The sequence below is a fragment of the Patagioenas fasciata genome, chromosome 13, assembly GCF_037038585.1.
Source record: "Patagioenas fasciata isolate bPatFas1 chromosome 13, bPatFas1.hap1, whole genome shotgun sequence".
Lineage (NCBI taxonomy): Eukaryota > Metazoa > Chordata > Aves > Columbiformes > Columbidae > Patagioenas > Patagioenas fasciata.
Genome location: NC_092532.1, coordinates 13,560,775 through 13,582,224, shown reverse-complemented (window position 1 = coordinate 13,582,224; position 21,450 = coordinate 13,560,775). Strand labels below are relative to the sequence as shown.

Sequence of the window (21,450 nt, the reverse complement as noted above, 5' to 3'; positions counted from 1 at the left end):
AATTCACTGAATTAAATCTGGCTGTGAATACTTAACCCAACTTTACTGCTTTGCTTTTAAGGGGCTGCCTGACAGGCTTATAACTCTGCAGCATTCCTGTCAGGTAATTTGTGCAGCATTTTTTAGCAACAGTTAAATTAAAAAGCCCTTTTGGGAAAACTCAGTGAACTCAATAGAGCTGAAATCAACACCATTCTGCAGAAATTGTTGCAAAACTTTCAGGTAGATCCTCTCCCCCAGTGTCAGCCCCTTTGCAGTGCACCCTACAGTCAAAGCAGCATCAGAAGCGTCAGTCACAGCTGCAGGGACAATCTGCAGGGAAAGAACTTTGGAGACCCTTCTAGAGCTGGTTTGTACCTGGCAGAACAGGACAGCACGAAACTGAGGTTGTTCTTAGAACAAGCCGAGGATGTTGATGCAGCTCAGCTAGGAACCAAATTACGCCAAGGACCTCTCCAGTAGCTCAGTGCAAGGAGAGCCTAAATGCTTTTCGACTTGGCATTTGAGGCACTGTCCTTCCTCTGGAACAGGCAAATCGCCCACAGAATTAATATGGGAATTCCATCTCAACTAGGAGACCACAGCTGACCTAATACCCCCACAGAAAAGATGATCTTCCTGTCTAAATATGTTAAAATACTGCTTTTTGCCACTACCTTATGCTTACACCTCCACTTAATAGGAAGCTAAATACGGAGAAGTGAATGACATGGAAAGCAGGACAGAGCCCACCCCTCCCCAGACAAACAAACACGTCCTGAAAATCCCAAGTGAGGCCCAAGCAATGGAAGTGACCACAGGGGGCGCAGCCAACACTGACAGAGCCTCATGAACACAGGAAGATCCTGACAAAATGCCCTTCAGGAACAAAAGCCTCTCAATGAAGGTGTCTGGGGTGGTGAGATGAACAAAGTTCAGAGCAACTTGAGTTCTGTCAGACAAATAACAGACATGAATCTCAGAGCAAGCGTCTCGACCAAGAGCTCCCCTGATCTTGGCTATGTATGCATCCAGGAGCGGCTGGTTACAGCATCCTCCTGCCACACACACCATGCAGTGTGTAGGGAGAGTCAGCCTCATGTACACGTTTTCCAAACAGATTAGTGACGTGAAATAAACTCTGTAATTGCATTTGCTTCTCTTTAAAACCAGGAATACTAATTTTTCCAGAAAAACAGCAAATGCAAGTTAAAATCTAATCTGCAAAGAATCCAAAATGCGAGGTGTCAACTTACATCAGAAAGGATGGAGTTATCCAAGTGAAATGAAATATTAAAATGCATTTCCATGGTTTGGACTACTTTATTATTGTCTGAATGCACCTTTTACAGACAGGTGTCTTACAAAGACGGTCAAGTTCTTTCTTATTCTTAAAAAGGACACAGTCTATACCTCTGAGTTGAAAATAAGGCTCAGTTACAACAGAGATTTGATAATTGGTCCTGTTCCCAGGTTACACCCCTCTGTTTTCACACTTCTGGAGCCCAGTGTTTCCACACAAGTTAATCACAAACAGCCCTCACTGTCAGCAACAGCACTACTCTCAACATGATTCAGCCATCAATGGAGTTATTCTCTTAAACCCTTCTTGCTTTCAGGGTTATTTCTTACCAGGGCAGGACTGTGGAACATCAGCATATACCACACAGCATCCTCCTCTGTGATGCACAGCTCTTTTTACTGTACATTCAGAGCAGACCACGCAAAACATCATATTAGGTCACCAGATGCTCAGGAGAACTACTGAGAATCTGACGTGCCTGCTCTGACTAAATTTTACCCACCAAAGTAACAGGGGTGGCAGGGGAGTAGCTGCCTTAAAACCAGGTGATGAGGCAGATGCAGGAGAGCAGATTCACACACCAGTCCGAAAGCCTTTGAGAGGGCGGTTTAAAAGCCCAGGGAGCACTGTGCTCACAATTCAGATTTTGCTTAGCTACTTCAGTACCAGTAAAATTAGCAGAATATTAAAAAACCCCTAATTTTGATGAAGTTCTGCATGAGTTTTCTGCACTTAGCAAATAAAGTGCCTCTACAGCTTTTGCCTTAAAACTGAGCCAAGGTTACTACCAGCTTGCTCTTGATATAAGAAAGCCATGTATTTACATCTGCTCTCAGAAGGAAGAGAAAGTGGTTTGCGAAGTTTCCATTAGCACACAAAAGCAACAACATCTGCTGGGAGTTTTAAGAGGTTTATTGCTGTCACTTCAGCAGCACCTGGGCGCCCCTGCCCTCCCCAGCACTCCGGGTACGGTGTCCAGAGATGAGGGGATAATTAAACCACACAACAGTTCCTGCGAGATTTCTGGATCTATCAAAACACATTCCACTCTTACTTAGCTGAGGATAGGTAACCCGCCCATGCTGATTCCTCCTTCCATACATGTGTAAATAGTATCGTAGAACTCATTAATCCTTTCATACAATAAGAGCCTGAAGTGGCGTTTTAATATGATACAAACCTCACGGTGAGAGCACATCCCTGTGCTGGAGCTGCACCACCATCTAGAGGCTTTGAGCTAGAAAAGCCACACAAAACACACAAAAAAACCCACCAGGAACTGCTCTCAAATGCTGTAAAAAACAAATCTCTACCAAAAAAATATATTTTGAGCAAATTTTCCATCTAACATTTATCTACAGAGTAACTGTAAAATTGCTTCATAAATGCCTACATGACATACAGGTTTTCTTAAATACTTTCTCAGTTTCTGATATTTGGATTCATGGAGGTAACAGAAGAACAAATAAAACTTTATCAGCAGTCAGACTGGGAAAGATCTTGATCTCATCCACTCTAAGTGACACGCTTGCTACAAGGCCTTTTTCAGGTGGAGAAAGGCAGGACCTTCCCTACAGTTTTGTTCATAACCTTCACAGTATCACAGTATGTTTGGGATTGGAAGGGACCTCAGAAGATCATCTAGCCCAATCCCCAGCCTTCCCAGGATGACTAACTTTATTCTGTTTTACTTAATTTTCACCTTTTTAAAGAAGGTCTCTTAACAAGAACAACAAAAACAAAAATCAATCAGGCAAACGGAAGAGAGTTTTAACTGAATAGTAGAGATTACGTACTTTTTTTTCCTATTTCACACACAGGAGGTGCTGACAACAACTGATTGCTCACTGCAGAGCTATTAAAAGAGGAGGAGATGGACAGGCACAGCCCTGACCCAACTATTTCTCCATCCACAGACACCTCAAACCTCATTTTGACTACACCCCCAAAACTGAGCCACCAAATAACACTTTTGCTCCTGAAGCCTTGTGGGGATAGCAAAGTTCAATCCTTTTGGTACCTCTATGAGACTCTGAGACAGCTCCTCAGAGACTGAAAAACAAGAAAATTAACTGAGAATACTCACAACGTGATTGCTCCACAGTTTGTGGGCAATAAAGCCAAACTGTGCCTCCCGTCCACTGGTTGATACATGACTGACCAGCAGCATGACTTATAGTGACACATCTACATTGAAAATTAAAACTTTTGTACACCTGAAAACAACTTGTATTTTTTTTTCAGTATTGTGTCAAAATAATGATGTAACACCAAATAATAGGTAATTTGTTTTAGCTGTTTGTAAGGGCTGTGTGCTAAGAATGGACCCTAAGCTTTCAGCTACTGTGCCATACTATCTGCTTTTACCAATTTTCCTTGGAGACTATTTGGCTAGAAATAAAAGCACAGAGGAAAAAACTGAAAGAAGCAACTATACGGTCATCAACAGCATGAGAATGAGTTCATTCCACTTTGTAGGCCAACAAAACTGAAAACTGGAGATACCCTACAACATGGGCAAGGGAGCTGTCATAATAGCTGGTAGACATTTACAGCTACTTGTAATCAAAATTACTGGTTATAGCAATCAAAATTCTTCCTCAGTTGTATCGACTGATGCTATTTCATAATGGCTGGCAGCAAATCAAGGTTGTTTACAGCACTTCAGTGTAGCTCATGTCCCTCTGTGCGCTTGACTCCCTCTCTACCTCTTCCTGGGTCTCCAGGTTCAAGCATCAAGGAATCAAAATCTTATGTACTTACCAGCAAAATCCTCTTCCTAGTTTCCAAATGCAGAATTACATCTTCTTTCATAGCCTGGGGAAAAAAAAAAGTTTTAAGTATTTTCTATCTTTCGGTTGATTTTTTTCCCTCAATCTTAACTATAAATGCAGAAATTAGTTCAAACACCAGACTACAAGTGTAAGCACATGAAGTTTAAGCTTCTCACTTGCTACTTTTACTAGTGAATATTTAAACTTATTCACACAGATAAGTATTTGCAAGATCTCAGTCCTAGATTATGAGGAGTTTCTGGTTCTCAAGTAGTATCACTCTGTTCCTAATACTATAATACATTCACTACTATATACCAAAAGAATAATTACGTTGTTTGGAACCTGGATTCTCAGTTAAATTTCAAGTAACCAAGAAAATATTTTCATTTGTTGTTACGTGTCTACATCTGAGACAAAGCCTACCTGCGTGTCTGCAAAAGCCTGTGTGTTCCAGCCTTTCATGCTGAGCATAAACAAGGCTTCCAAGAACAATCCTGCATCATGGTAGCTGTCCAGTTCAGTATTTTTCACAAAGCTGAGCTGATATTTTTATCGGTTTTAAAGAGACACAAACACATCTTGTATCCATGAACAGTCTTGAAAGAAGCTTTGAAAATTAAAAAACAGCAAAAGGGCAGCAGACTAAGTAGAAAAACTCCTCCTTCTCATTCTTCTAAATCCACGGAATTGCCAGTGCAGTTACTGGGGGCAGGATCACCACTATTCCTTACAGTATGGTATCCTGCAGTGTGCTGACTTTAGCTGACCTGTAATAGCAAGGATCACTCCTTGGACCAGCATCGACAGTAGGACCAGGTTTATACTGTATAATCTATAAGTTTTCATTTAAGAGCATCTACTGACTGTATTAAAGCAAAACTGCCCAGCAGATGTTCCAGTCAGAATCAATAATCACGCCCCAGTGCTTCCAATCACTCAAAACGTGAAAAAATATCCCTGTAAAGATACCTCATTTCCAAAAATTCAGAACACCATACTTCTTATTGTAACAAAACCACACAGGTGCAGCAATGTAAATTTCTCTGCTCCCAGACGAAACCATTCACACGGCTGAGGCAGCGACTCACACAGACCAGTATCAGCTGCAGGCATGTGCTCTTGATTGCCTTCCATAGCATGGTGGGGCAACTAATAAAACACCTGCTTTTGAAAGAAATATACTGGTATTTCTGATAATTTCTCCCTTTCCTCATAAGGCAGATTTTCAAATCAGTTATATGCCTCTGAATGCACAGCAACTTCAATGCTTCTGATTTATGCTGGCCCAGGCCAGTCTGAAACTTAATAAAAGCCTAGAATAATATTGTTGCAATAGATACAGCAAGCCCACACACTGAAGTTATTTTCTCTCCAACACAAGGACATAAACTGCATTAATTATGTGCTGATACACTGCTGCAAGTTTCAAATACAACTGGGTCCTTAAGAGCTGCAGATTAATAACGACCTTGTTAATTTGTTCTTAAGACTTCTCTGTTTATTAAAAAAAAAAAGGGGGGGGAGAGGGGACATAGGGCTGCTAGCTTCCCAAAACACCAAACTTTGCAACCCTGTCACCTCTTTAGAACAGAGGAGGTAACAGTAACTCGAACAAGACCCCAGAAAGCTTCACAATCCAGACAGAAGGCTGGGTGAGATGAGCCTCCTCCCCTTAAAAAGATGCGTGAGAATCTTTTGAACATTTCAGCACAATCCAGGGTGTGCATGGAGAAAGGTGGCTCTTCAAAGGTCTTGACCGTGAAGTTTGTTCTCCTGCTGCTTTGGTAAAGGAGAACAGAAACACACAGGTAACTTATTTACACTACAACCTTGAGAAAGTGGCCTACAGTGATTTGAAAAGTGTAGGAAGCAATGGCAGGACACATTCCTTATGATTTATGTGCCCATAGACAGTGACGGTAGCACAGACTGGAAAGCTGCTACCAGCGAAACACACACCCTGTGCACCACTCAGTTTGTAACACCTGTGGAAAAACAGAGCAGACCAGGCAGCACTTATACAGGGGAAAAAAAATACTTAAAAAAAAAAAAAAAAAACAACTGTGGCTAAATTAGTATATTTGGGATTTTATCCGTAACCGCCTTAACTTTAAAATAAAGTAACAAAAAACTCCCCCTACCACAACAATTAAGGCAACTCGAACTGATTTCACCTCACCTGCCAGTCAGAGTCCACCACCAGGGCTCGAACACGCGACCCACGCGGTGGCTCCGACTCCTCAGGGACCGCGCTCGCACGCGCTGCCGCTCCGCGGCGTCACTTCCGCCGCTCCATAGCAACGGCGGCGGCCCGGCCATGGTAATGGCGCAGCTCCCGTCGGCCCAGCCGCGGGACGGAGAACGGGGAGACCGGCTGGGGCGGGGGGAGGCGGAGGGCAGAGCCCCGGGGCTGATGTGGGGAACAGCGACCCCGCGGCCTCCTCACAGGGGCCGCGCTGGCCGTTGAGCGGGAACTGAGGGGGCTGTGGTGTCCCCCCCTTATGTCCGCCTCTGGTGTTCCCCCGGTGTCCTCTCTCCCCACAGGCTGAGGTGGAGGAAACCCTCAAGAGGATTCAAAGCCACAAAGGGGTTATCGCGACCATGGTTATAAACGCCGAAGGTAAAGTGTCATCTGCTTTCTCCAAGGGACACACTTGGTAGCGGCAACAAGTGTGGTAACTCTTAAAACACGGAATTGCAGATTTTGAGGTGTTAACACACTCCACTTAGAGCGTTTTACAAAGGTGTCATGATTTCCAAGAAATGAGCGTTTCATCTTAAGACGTGAATGTTTGCAAGTAAAGAGCCCTGACAAGTCTTCTCTGAAGAGCTTCAATAACACAAATGATCCATTGTGAGCTTGCAGACTGACACATTTCTCAGGGCAAAATCACCAGTGCAATCTAATGCAAAAATAACCCAGTTTTCTCCTGTTCACAGTATTGCTCAGGTTTGCCCTCCCGCTCGGCTGTGCTGCTGCAGTGCCTCTTCACCTGTGGTAGCTCCGCAGCATTGAGGGCAAGCTCACGTACAGCTGGGCACAGTTAAGACAACAGCATACTTTTTAAAAGGCTAGTTTGGATTTCTTTGTCTCAATTTTGATTTGCAAAGAGGAAGAACATTCCACTTCCCTTTTTCACATATTAGACTATTCACAGCAAGGTATAAAGTCCCCCCAGGTCCTGTTCAAACTTCCTCACAAACCTGTAGAACACGTGGCCAGAATGAGGCCAACAAACACGACTAGTACAGGAATTTTGGGTTTAGTTTATCATTTAGAAATGTTTTGGCACCAGATGCGAATGCGAGACAGTCTGTACTCTGTGAAGATGTATTCAAGGCACCACAAAGTTGCATTCCACAAACTAAACCTCGAACTAGGTGTGTAGTTACAAGATTTTTTAACATCTCCAAATAGCCATAATGAGCATTGGTCAATCTAGTTACTTCAAATCTTTCTGTAGAAAATTAAATTTATTTTTTCTCTATCTTGAAACATTTAAAACGAGTACACAACTCAAATTAATCACAGTAAAAATACTCAAACCAGTGGTGTGGTGAGGTTTCTTAGGCTGTTTAGGTTTCCTAAAAAGGTGAAACCTTCTGTTCTTCACTAACGTAAGCAGTTGTTTACTAAGATTTTTGTAATAGGTGTAGGTACACTTAGGTGTAATAGTATGCAGGGGAAATAGGAAGTTAAAGATTCCTGATACAAATACTGCCTGTTGTTTATTTTAATGCTCCAAGCTGATTTGTTCACTGAAACACCATGCCAAATGTACACAGTTTATTTGGAAAATCTCACAGACTGTTGCTATCCTTCACCATTGAGAAGGATCACACCACAGCATTTCTAATGAAGGATTTATTTGCCTTTCTCTAATTTGGGTGGTAGAGGCAAAGAGAATTTGTTCTAAAGTAAGCATAGCTCAGCTTTAATCTAAGTATGTCACTAGTATCAACTCATTTTCAAGTTATTAGACCTTGGAGGATCATTTAACATTTACCATTTTCATTAGAAGTGCTGTATTTGTTGAAGGAATCATTTAGATACAAGGTCATACAAACTTGACATTAATTCATGGCTGCTTTTAAGTGACTTACTATTTAATGCTGTGATTATATAGATATTCTCATGCTAATGTAGTGCTTGGGAACACCTGTGTGTTCCATTAAAACATTGGTTTCAATCTCTGTGTAATAAACATCAGACTACACATCCCACCAATGCAGAATTATTTCTCAAATGATGACACAGATTTTAAGTGATTCAAATAAAGCTTTTCTAGGACAATTATGGAATAGTCTACTATCTGAGATGGTTCTATTATTTCTTTTGCTCCCTTGCCTCTAATTATTTACCTGGCATTCACTATTCTTACATTCTAATTCTTTCATAATCAAACTCTTCAACTTAAGTGCTATTGCTCTACTTATGTATTCCTATCCTGTCCACCTGGAAGATGCCATACAAATGTATGCAAAGAGAAAACTGCTTTGCCGGCTTGTAATCTGTTGTCTTTGTTAGTAGGTCAAATAAATTTTTTATTAGTGAAATGAGCTTATTAAAGCAAAACACTTTTACACTTTCATGATTACTGTGAACCCTCTTTTTAGTTTCACCTGATAGCCTATTAATATAAAAAGCATGATTTGGCAACACATCAATAAACAATTATTCATTAAATCATCAAAAATTAATCTTTACTTATGTGTTCAAATTTTCCATAGTTGGGATCAATACACTGTGTACTACCAATTGTCAGTGTTTGCTGGTAATTGGAAGGGCTTGTTCCAGGAGTGGTTTTGCTTGCCACATGCAGACATGCTGCTTCTGCCCTTGGGCTGCTTTCGGTATTTCACTGTCAGTGTGTAATTTCTATCACTGCACATGCTGAACGCTACAGTTAAAGTGGGGGTTGGATTCTTGCAGCCAAGATACAAACTCGGTGACAGTGTTTAAGCTGATGAGGCACCATAACTGGTTAAGTGCTACAGAATGGAATTGGATGGGTATTTAAGAGCCTTAAACAGCAATTAGGCTCCTTCTAAAGTTTCATAAGGCAACTCAGTGTTTAATTGCCACTGATCAATATAAATTATACTTTTTAAAGTACGTAGATACCTGAAATCAATGTAACTCCTTTCTGCTACAAAACAGAAAAAAAATTAAATGCTTGTTTTTTCTCTTATGATCTGCTGTATATGAAAAATATGCAACTTAGCAGAATGATTATTAGAAAATTATTTGTTTCCAGGAATTCCAGTAAGAACAAATCTTGATAACTCTACAACAGTCCAGTATGCAGGTCTTCTTCATCAGCTCACCACAAAAGCTAGGAGCACAGTGAGAGATCTCGATCCTCAGAATGATCTCACCTTTCTTAGGATCAGATCAAAGAAACACGAAATTATGGTTGCTCCAGGTAATACTTCTATGAAAAGAACAACAGTATTGTATGTCCTTTTAAGTTTCTTTTAATTCTTCATGAATAAGGCTACAGTAGAAAATGCATTTTGAAAACTAGTATATGAAAATATAAGCATATATTCACCACGTAACCAGATGTGTTAGGATTTTAATATACAGAGTTTATAATGTTCAAGCTTGGAGGTAACCAAACAAGTCTGAACTGATTAATGGTCTGGCTTCTGTGGGTTTCCACAAAGAAAAACTGGACAAATACATATATCAAATACTGTGTGTGTATATATAGTGTTAAAGGTAGCAGATCCATTTTAGCTCCAGACAGATGCAAAAAATGGTTTGTTTCTAAAAATTATTTTTTCCCCTGGTATGTTATCATGACTTCCTAGCCATAGGTGGGATTTGTGTCACAGATCAATGTGCAGTATTATCACCAACGTTATTTGCCTTAAAACAACCAGGGAAATGTAGCAACCTGTTTCTCACTCATGTTAAATACAAAAATATGTTAATTTGTTAGTTGTGTCTCTAAAACAAGGCCAGATGAGCTGTGGTCAGCAGTAGAACGTGCATCAGGCAAAGTGGAAGTGACTGTCTGGGGCTGAGATCCCGATGGGTGCGCTGGCTAATTGAGAGACTGATGGGATGCGGGATTTGGACAGAAATCAGGAAGCTTCAGGGATGTCCTGAGCACAGCCCTGGGCAGGACGTGGGCTGTGAGCTGGCAGTGACGGACAGCTGTCACCGGTCATCCTCCGACACTGATCTCACAGCAAACGTAGCGCAGAGGTGCTGCACTGGCTGTGCGTTACCTCACCTCACTGGAATTATTTATGATGCTGCTATGAAACCAGTGTATGTGAGAGAAATCTGGCACTGTCATTACGTGTTAACATTAGTCATCAGATGATACTAAGATTAAAATTTTAGTTTGGTTTCTATTTTGGAGCATAAACCTAATGCATTTTTTAAATCATGTTTTTTGCTTATTGATTTAAAAGGATACACTTGACTCTTATTTTGCATTTGCCCTTCGCTTACTTTTGAGCTGACTTTGACTAGTAACCATTAAAGCAGGTTGACCTGAAAATAAGTGGTATAAAATATGAAGCTCTTTTGCTAACAGGGAAGATCAGTTGTTCAAAGACTTGATTGTATTTTAATATAATAGAAGGTGGCAAATGAACCACATGTGATTTATATTCAGTTGCTTTTGGATGAAAGTGCCGATGCAGGAGTGCAGCTTCTTAACTGTCCAAAGCAGATATGATCCTGCTGAATTCACTGGATACTTTCAATAAATGTTTCATTTAAAATAGATAATGATAAATAGCTATCCCACTGCATTGTTTCCAAAACTTCCCCAGGCTTTTAGAATTAGTAGGCAAAGCCTGGCATGCTTAGAATTTATTCATAGTAGAAGTCTATTCAAATATTTTCTGCTTTTTTCATGTCTAAATGGGGTTCTCAATTTTGAATAAACTAGTTAGCGAACTGAAAGAAGTTCCCTGCACCTGCAAAAGAGGCTGCAGATGTCAAAGGTTTTTTATTATAACAAGTGTTAGCTTCCAGGTGCTTATCTTGTGACTTTTTTTCATCTTGTTTAAACATCTTTACGGCTTCTTGAAAGCAAACCTAACTGCTTACTGAAATACTTTTAATATGGTATAGTAAAGGTTTATGACACAGATTTTTTTTATGTGTAATCTGAGATTTTTGTACAAAGTGCTTACACTTTCTAAATGTTTTTTATATAAATGCCATTGCTTTTGCTTATGTTTAATAAACAAAATGTTGGAGAAGAATAGATGAATAAAAAATATTTATAAGGAAATAAGATAAACATATTTTAACTAAACATTTTTATATCTTTTTGCAGATAAAGAGTATCTCCTGATTGTTGTTCAGAACCCATGTGAATAGTCCCACTATGGCAATATTTTTAGATGGTGATATAGTTCTACTGGTTAAACTACTATTACTTGTTGATCTTTAATATCAAACATAGCACTAAGTAATTTTACATAAAGTGTAACTGTCATGACCAAAATGTTACCAATTTAAAGTTTTCAGTTGTAGCTGTATCAATTTGTGTTTGAGAAAATCCTAATGCATATATCAAAATATTGTGTGTTTATCTTGATACTCAGAAGAGCAATAATAAAGCAAAATGCTTAAAACCCTTGTTGATGAATGCTCAAGCTATTCTTGCAATTAAATCATTTTCTTCAGGTTTCTAACGTTATGTTGGAGGATAAATCATACCTCATGGGAAGCTGTAGATCATGTGTGTACCTACAGGTATAAACATGTCCCTCTGAACCAGAGCAACCACAGTTACACGTACCAAAGAATACACATGTCGTTCACATCAGTCATGATGGACTGGATACTGCCCTGTCTTTAACCCCTGCTTTTTAAGTTTTCTAAGGGAAGACAGGTGAAGGAAAAGCAATCTTTTATTATTTCCCAATTTCTACGGATGGAAACAATAGCTTCATTTAATATTTACAGTATTGGGAATTTCAAGCTAAGTTGAGCCTGCACTTAAATGTAGAGCTGCTGTTAGTTTGTTGCTAAGGTAAACAGGGGTGTAATTAAATCAAAACTTTTAATAACTATTCAAGCCTTTACATATAATATAAAAGCCGTAAACCTTAGTGACATGGGACAGAGGGTGGGTTAAATTTTATAGATTAATTATTTAAACTCTGAAACTTCAGATTGTCTTCAGTTGGTCACAAGATGGGGTTTTTTTTCTAGATATAGGAAGGAAGAACAACAAATGTGTGGGGTGGCTATGAGGATGAAAGGAAAAATGAATCTGTTGAGTACCACTCAGGGGTCTTTGTAGTACATCATATGAATTGTGGTTGAGGTTATGAAACTGATAAATCACTGTATGCCTCAGTGGATACGCAATCAGCGATTTCCTATTAGGACTGTGTTATCTATCCCTCAAAATTTACACCCAGGAGACAATCAAACCTGGTGCTATTTTTTGCAAATTGGAGTGTTTGCTGTGACTTTGCTGAGTAGCTTGGAAAGGCTGTATTTCACTGACAAACCTGGGAGGGTCCTGCTGCTGGGACATGAAGGTGTCGGAGCGTTGAGATCTCCAGGGCAGGCAGATCCCACGCCCAAGTGGTAGGAACCACGGAAAATTTGGGGACGCTGTGTATTAAGAGGAAGGGAACCCAAAGATAGAGAAGCCCAGTGAGATGGGAATTAAGCAGAGCAATCCAGCCAGGCAGAGCTACTCAAAATATTAGGGATATATAAATCAACGGGACACTGTTGGTGGCACTTAAGTGTAGTCAGTACTGTACCAGAATGTCCTTACCATTGAGGGGGGTGTTTAATGGTCACCCAATATACCGACAGGGAGTAAAGCTTTAAAAATTTGTTTTCTTCTGTACTTGCGATAATTTTAAAAATCCAACTTATTTATTGCTATATAGTAGAAAACATTTATTCTACTAATATCCTGGTATGTCAAATGCCTACTGATTCAAAACCCAGATTTTTCACTTTAGCACCTACCCAAAAGTACTGCTGAATTCCAACTGCTGTGAATGTGTATTTAGGGCTAATAGTTTTGTTTCTGTAGTTTTCTCTAAAAGCATTAAATTCCATAGAGGTTTCACCATATACATCCAGAAAACTGCCAGAATTACAGTCACTGTTACACTGTTCTATTGTCAAAAATAATATTAGTGTTGCAATTTCTGGCACCGTTGAAAAATGTCCTTCAGCCCAAAGAACACAGCAGAGCACTGCAAAGAAAAGCTCAGTGTCTGCCACTGTTCTTTGATTTCCGCCTTTTTGATACCTGCGTTACTTCCCTTTACAGACTTTAATCCAATATTTATTAAGCAGCTGATGACTGCTGTAGCTTGGTAAAGCACTCAAAAAGACACTTAAGCCAAATCATTAAAATTGAACACGCTAAATAATTTTGCTGGAAAGTGTTTTTATGTGGAAAAATAGCCTTAAGCAGATGCACATAGTTCTCCAAGGGTCAAATACTGCTCACAAATTAGTTTTTTTTGCTGTTCCTATGAGAGGCACAGATGCAGCTACAAGGGCAAAGTTTGGTCTGTTTATGATGATGTGCACAGTAACAAACGCTGTGCAAACACATGGGCTGAGCTGTGCTGCTGCCAGCTACTCTTACCAGGGCTGCCTTGAAAACACTGTAGTATTGTACAGTTTTGGCAAAGTCTTCACCAGGAAGCATAATCTGAAATCCTTCATTTTGTTCCCTGGTAATTCGTTCCTATTTTCTGTTAGCAAAAGCAAGCTGAACATGTATGAAGTTTTCATTTAGGTCTTTCAGTAGGAAATGGAAGTGACAATAGTTACGTCTCTAACAGTCCAAGTGGAAAACCCTCGTCAGCACATTGATCTGGACACAGGTGGAGCACTGAAAAGGAACAGAATCATTCAGACAAAATACAAGGAAATTAATTTTAAGTTACTTGATCACCACAGAAGCGTTGCACCAAGTCATTTAACCTCTCATTTCTGTGAACCAGAAGAGATTCTACTAGATAACAACTGACTGGGGGGAGGTTGAGGAAAAAAGTCGCATGAAAGCTACTAATTTCACAGATGATCATTTTGTCAAGGGAATGTTGAGAATGTCAAGAATGGCCGTTGTTCATTGAAGGGCAGCCTTTGGGTTGAACTGTAACATGCTAGTTAGGCAAACGGCCAAGGAATAAATTATGTCAGTATCTTGCATTTGAGGTCCCCAAAATAAACTAAAATAGAAAGATTTCAGAAGCCTCCCACTTCTGGAATAAAGCACCTTGGATCTTCCTTCATATATAGTTTTTCAAAATGCACAGTCCACCATGGGACAACCGCTCTGGCCAGTTGATTCAATCAAGGTAGTCGTTCCTTCTCCTGTATTTTGCTCATCTGCCAATTAAATGCTTTTAAATATTTCATTTAATGCACATTCAGTGCATTTGGTAGTCTGGCTTTCTACAAAGTTACTTGGTTTTTTAAAAATACAATTATCATGTAGTCCACATTATATAATGCATATAGAAGTATCAAATGGTGTATTTTTTAGTTCTACTTTCAGTTTAACTAGAAGATGTATGTATGTTATTTGATTGCATGTAACTATGGGATGCAATGAGAGTGATTCACCAACTGTGCAAGCAATAAAGCATGTGGAAGATAATGAATTTCTAACTATCTGCCACTTGTGCAGACTGGGAGGAACTTGTGTATTTGTATTTTGTCAAGTCTGGTAGGGGCCTTCTTGTGACAGGATCTTAGAAGGGAGTGTCACAGTGAGGAGGGTGGTATTCAATGTTAAGTCAAAATGGTCTGAAGTGGCCGGTGTTCATTAAGGATGTTCACAGTTCATCTAGGAAGCACTAAGACCATATTATGAAACTCTCTTACTGCTAATGAATGAACTATCAGACTACGTACTTTGTCATGTATTAATTGTACTTGCCAACATCATTTCAGTGAGTCGTTTCTCAGATTTACTGATGACACGAGGCTACAAATTAGACAGCATTTTGTATACAGCAATGTTATATATATGATGGGCATATATGTATATAAAGCATGTATATATTATCACTGTTAAGCTCCTGAGAAATGTTTGCTGGACCACCCTGGATTCTCTGAAGAAACTATCTGATCATAAGCATTAATAACAGTGAACGTAAAAAGCGCAGATTAGGGAAATATCACAATCATCTGAAAATGCAGTTAGGAAATAATATTGTTTTGAGGAGTTATGCAGGTACTTTTGGAACTAAACAGGGACAGCAGCACTTTCAATACCAGAGGCTTTCCCCACATGAGGAATCAATCCCAGCTCCAGTTCCTCAACACTGCAGGACACAAGGTCTGGAATGGACTCTCAGAAAAAGTCACAGTTTTCCTAAATAAACTGTTGTCATCCTTTTAATTATGTTTTAATTATTACATTACTATCTAGAGACAGCAAGATAATTCCCCTATTGATTTTTCAAATCTCAGGCAGCTAAATTAGAGTAGCCAGGAGATTTCCAAGTTTGTGTTCCCTTTGCCTGGCACCTGAACAAATTAAACCTCTCAGTTTGCAGAAAAATTAGGTCATAACAACAAGGCTCACTGTGGGACTTCACAGGAACCACGGGAGAAAGGAAGACTGATGCTTGGAGAGAAAGCCTAGAATGTCCTAAGTTAATTAAGCATAACAGCAGAGGTACATCGTATATGTGGTCAGATCGTAGCATTGATTTGAATCTCTCTGAATTTCAGGATGTTCACATTTGGGAACACAGTGGGACTAGAAACAGACCCCTGTAAAAAAATACAGCATCTAGCAGGAAAGTAAAGGCCACAGGGAAATCTGAACTGATTCCTTGAGCTTTGTGAACAGTTTGAGAGAGAAAAGGTTAATTGTCCTTCGGGATGCAACCAAGAAGAAAATTGGTTAGTTCAAATAGACATAATTTTCAGCCACCTCTGCAAATTATCCTGAAATAATAACAAAAGCACTCAGGATTTATTTCTGAAGAATTTTCAATCATTACATTGAACAGGGTACGCTATTTTTAAGAGAAACACTGATTTATGTCAAAATTCTTTGAAGTAGATGCACAACAAGAGGGAATGAGTTGGAAGTGCCCACATCCCCCTTTGGACAGCTGGGGCTCCCAGCTCAGCGCATGGTTTGGGGTCATGCTGCAGGAAGGGGTATTTGAGTTCTTTCCTAAAAGTACATAAGTCTGCCTTTGACATGAGTACCCTTTTAGTGATTTCAGTGAAATTGCTTCTATCTAAAGCAGTTAAAGTGATACACAAAAGATACCATCACTTTGAGTGTATGCTGATTGGGTCAGAATCTCGACGTGCTTTCACTGCTTTGTTTTTAAAGATACTGAGCAAGGAGACAACTGCGCTAGACCATTCTTTGGTGAAGATGGAAAGAAGTCAGCATCAGTTATCATCTGGCAATAAGTTTACAAAGTATTGTTCAAAAGCCATGATCACAAAGAGCAAAATGGCTAAATAGAGGTTCTGGCTAAGAAACTTTTCTATAATATGGGTCATCATTAAACCACTTTGACGTAGTGGTTTGCAAAGTGGTTTAGGAATGCAGACAAGGAAGTTATGCTGAAGTACTTCAGATATCACAGGAGCTAAAAGGACAAGCAAAGAAACGGTTTGCCTTGGTATTTATATATGTAAACCTCAGTTAATGAAGATGACTGCAAAATATGACAAGGGATATATTCATCAGCACTATTCAAAGAATATAAAGTGACTTCTCAAACATGGAAGGAAAACTCCAGGATCCAGTAAATTATTCCTTGTCCTAAAGGGAGTCTGCATGTGTCACATGAATCCATTTCGTTAAACTTGTTGCTAATCTTCCCAAAAGCTCCCTCAGAATGTGGTTTCAGGAGCAGTGTCTGCTTCTTCCACACTAAACCACAGTGCCAACCGTGCGATCGCTGCTGAACTAAGTATTTAAACATATTCATTTGCTAAAATCAGCTGGAAATCTCATAGCCACCTTCTACAAGATTTCTGTGCTACGCGTGGTCTGCAGCATCTCACTACATCTAGTTCAGGTTAAAACCTGAAACAGTATAGTCAAATAAAGATAACAATTAATGACAAGACACTTAAATTAGTAATGAAGCTGCACTGTTTCTGTACGGAATTCTTCCTGTCAGCTGTAAAAAGCTCACAGTTTCTTTCTATTCTACTGATTAAGTGCAGTGATTTATAAGAGCGAGTGCCCAGTGTTAGAATTACCCTTTCGTCTGCAAGAAAACCGTGGCTGTAAGTCTAGAGCTCAATATTGGCCAATGGTGACTGCCAGCACGTGGGTTCAGATTGTGGAGAAGAAACTGGAAATGTTCTGATCTCTAAGCCAGTGAGAATGGAGTTGGATGGAAAACTGAGATGTGTTCCTGGTTAAGTGAAGATTTTATTTGCTGTAACATTTTGTTAAAGGAGGTTTATAGCTAAACCACAACCCAGAGTAAGAAGAGACCGACTAATCCGCAATCTTTACGATTCCAGATTATTGTAAATTGTATTCTCTGGGGACTTCCCCCATGTATTATCTCAGGAGCATTCACAATATCCTTGACTTTGTTGATCTCACATGACAAAACCAACCTCGGCCTACAGAGCTAACAGTCCGCAGGACCAGTTTTCTTCTTTCTACCCATGTTTCAGCAGAATAACTTCACTGACTTAAAAGAAACCATTCTGCATTCATACAAGCTTTACTTTCCCCTTGTGTGTTCCACTTTGGAAGAATTTCAGAAATAAAAGAAAGACTCATGGTTCAGCAAACCGCAAACAGGAGAAGTTACAGTCAAGAAAATTTAGTACCCACACAATATCACTGCATTTTTTTCAACCAGTTCTAGTCCTCCCCTTTAGGGAAACAGAAGAACTATACACAATTTCTATTTATTTACCCTACTGCAATCCATTAATAAGAGCACTGTAACTCTCCCTTGGCTACCAGCACTATTAGTTTCCCTAATTTCTTGCAGAGGTGCCTGTGCTAACGCACGAGTACAATACGCTGAGCTGTAGGTTCTTTGTGAACGCAGGACTTGAAATAGGTTGTAGTTTTCAGACAGACCAGCTATGAAGCCGCCAGCCTATTGAAAAGACTAGGCACTACTGATATACCAGTTATCTGCAACATTTAATACCTTGCAACCTCAGTGAAGTCAGCGCCACGATACGCAGCCAACTGATAGGTCTCTCTTGCAAAATGGGGATGTTTCGCTGGGTTTTAATGTATTTTGCACTCACAGTATCTTAAGGTAATGCATTTCACCTTCTTCTTTGGGTTGCAACCTCAGAAAACACATTTTAAAGACACCAGATCTTGTTTTCAGCAACTCATAGATAAGCTTTTCACCTACTTTCCCTCCCCTGCTGATGTTCTCTAAGATAAGGTATGAATTTTTCCTATTGTCACAGTTTTATTACTCAGAAATTTATTTTTAAGTGTTCCGTTGATCATCATTTCCTGTTGAAGGAGGTAATGTCTATTTGCACCATTTGCATTCAAAATAAGCAGAGCTACAAGGAGAGAGCAATTTATTCACAGATGCCGTTACTTCGGCCAGATGCCATACTAGAAATCACTCTAATTTGTAGTATTGATATCAAATGTATCAACCCCCCCCGAAAAATTCCTAAGCCCTTTGGGTGTGGAAGTAGGTTCCCTGAATTTCCAGGGAAAGGTAGAGGAAAAAGGAGATCCATATTTAGGAAGAGGAGTTCCATTTTACAGTGTCTTTTTTGACTTCTGCTGTAGATCATACTCAAAGACAATATTTACACAGTGCCTGTGGATCAGATAAGCCTGGGGAATAATGGATATACAAATATTAAATGTGCACACTAGAAAAAAAATCATCCTCACATGAAAATTTGGCAACTGAATGCTTAAATTAACATTAGCATATTCAAATCAGGGCTTTTGTGAGCAAGCTTGCTATCTTCAGCTTCTGTTTCACAAAGAATAACAAAAGTGGGTATTTTCTAAGAGCAGAGGAAGGCATTTCAAATAACGTTATGAAAATAAAAGGCATGTTTCCTAAACAAATGCACCAGCATAAGCAAGCAATGGTCTTTCCTTCACCCAATACCCTTTACTACTTACAAGTATTAATGTTTCTCCAAGAGATAAAGGAATCTAGAAGGTGCTTCATAATTTCAGCTCTACTCAGACACCCTTAGTGACAGACGTTTCTAATATAGATAAGAAAGATGGAGCGGATATTAAAGTGGAACATCTCCCCATCTATTCTTTGTTATTTTAGCAGAGATTTACCTCGAGCACTTTCTCTGTGTGGTGGAACTGGTGTCAGTTATTGCAGATGCCACCAGGGTCTGCCCAAGAGGAAAAGGCACAGGTGTGTGTTAACACTCCTGTCACTGGGAGATTTTATATATCGCACATTGAAATATAAGAATGGGGAGGTGTGCCAGTGGAGGGGGGAACTGGAGAAAAGAAGGAAGAGCGGAGTTATTCACCTGCTTGATAGGTAAATATGGAGGAAAACTTTAAATGTTTCAAATTATGCATATAGAGACTGATATTTGCTTTCCGATATGGAATGTTGAAAAATAATATATTGCAGGCAAACATGGGAATGCTTTTCTAGTTTTTAGCAGTTTTCTACTGTGGTATCACACCATTTTTTAATGGCAACATAATCCCCTGTGCAACACAAACCTGGGAGCAAAAGCTTGCATTTCTTTTTATTTTTATGTATATTTAGCTCAGGAATCCCCAGTGATTCGCAGCCCACAGGCTGAAACCGGGCTGGTTTGCTGTCGTCTGGCCATTAGATGGCAGACAGCAGAACGACCATGGCTCTGCATCGTGTCCTTGAGTTTATGAAACAGGCAGGAAAATGCCGCTGCTCTCTAAATTAGCTCGTTTCACATCCACGAACGATAAAGGACTCGCCATCCCAAAGGCCTCTGAAGTCCCTCTCCTTTTTACTCCCAAATTCTGTAATAAAAACATGTAACAGCCATTTCTCCCTCTTTCCCTGACAGGCAGTTGTACTCAACTTTAAGCAGAAAGCATTGCCCTAACCTCCATTCTCTACCATTTCTGCACTCATTAATCTCTGCAATGAAGTAACTGGTCTCATCTGAACTATGACTGATTTCCCCATGGCAGGATTTCTCAACAGTATGAGAAAATGCCCAATGTTGCTCTCCTCCTAAAGAGCTGTTCAAGCAAGACACTCCTAGGCTCCGTTTGGAAGCAGCACTGCAGTGTTTGCAAGGGTGTTTATCTACCAGTGCCAAACAGACTTTGTTTTTCACAAGTAGGTGGTAGCAACTACACACACCTGCTGACATCAGGAGCACATCTGCAATGCACAAAACCAAATACAAGCATGGAAACATGTCTTGTAAGTGAAATCTGTTTCTGTTCCTTAGTTAGAGGCAGATGAAAACCCACTTCTTGGTGTAATTGTGTTCTTAATCTTCAAAGACGACGAAAGATTAATGGAAAAATGCTCCCTTTTTTCACATCAACAACAGGAAATTTCCATCTATCGTAATCTGAATGAGGTGTGACTGGTAGTGTGACTTTCTCACTGGCTAAAGACCTGTGAACACATTCAACGACAGCACAAGAGATCTTCACTGATATAAGCTGTGGAAAAGGCGCTGCATGTACATCCTGATTACCTATGGCCTCTATCCCATATAAATGGCACCAAATCCAACCAAACCAACCCATTCTGACACATTGCATTCTTTTTCACTGAGAGTTTCTAACTGGAAGTCCTGCATACATGAAAGCTGCTGTAAGACAAAGGAGTATCAGGCTTGTGCATGCTTTTTCAGCAGTCTAACTTCATGATATGTTTGAATAATATCTGTATGAAGCACAGCCAAGTGTAAGTTAATGGGAACCTTTATCTGTGGGATACATTTAGAGTGGGGATAACGCAAATACACATACACCTGCACACACTGCACATACTGTACATACTGTATTCCCATATGTCAGCACTGAAAGCATTGCCAGCTTTAGCAAATGCGGTCAGGGTGAAGGATTACGGAAGCAAACTTACAACAGGGGTAAGGGGCATTATAAAAGTCATAGTGATTTACAGAACTACAAAAATTATATAAACAGATATCAATATAATCTGTTAGTCATTTACAAGCTGTATCCCATCCAACAATCAACTTCCAAAATAATTTCTTGAAAAGGCCAGGACACTTTGCAATCATCCTACATGCAGAAAAAGAAATGAATGCTTATGTGCTGTTACCTGAAGCACAGAGAGAGATGCTTCAAGAAACATAAAAGGCATAAACCCTGACTCTAAAACTGAAAGAGGAGAAGCCCAACATAATACTTTGCAGAACACTCTTTCTCTAGTTATGCTTCTGCACTGTAACTTCTCATAATTCTATTATTT

At 39.8% G+C, this 21,450-nt stretch overlaps 1 protein-coding gene across 2 annotated transcripts in view; it reads left to right on the top strand.

Moving 5' to 3' along the window:
* DYNLRB2 (dynein light chain roadblock-type 2) overlaps nucleotides 1-11,672 on the top strand; it is a 182,799-nt gene extending 171,127 nt beyond the window's left edge. The window contains exons 1-4 of one of the 2 annotated variants that reach the window (XM_065848146.2): nucleotides 6,311-6,379; nucleotides 6,604-6,679; nucleotides 9,318-9,485; nucleotides 11,367-11,672. In XM_065848146.2, coding sequence (XP_065704218.1) covers nucleotides 6,377-6,379; nucleotides 6,604-6,679; nucleotides 9,318-9,485; nucleotides 11,367-11,410 — 291 coding nt within the window. In that variant the 5' untranslated portion in view covers nucleotides 6,311-6,376 and the 3' untranslated portion in view covers nucleotides 11,411-11,672. Of the gene's footprint in view, nucleotides 1-6,310; nucleotides 6,380-6,603; nucleotides 6,680-9,317; nucleotides 9,486-11,366 lie in introns of those variants that run through there. The other variant, XM_071814196.1, reaches the window with a different exon arrangement.
* Nucleotides 11,673-21,450: the final 9,778 nt, after the last annotated feature.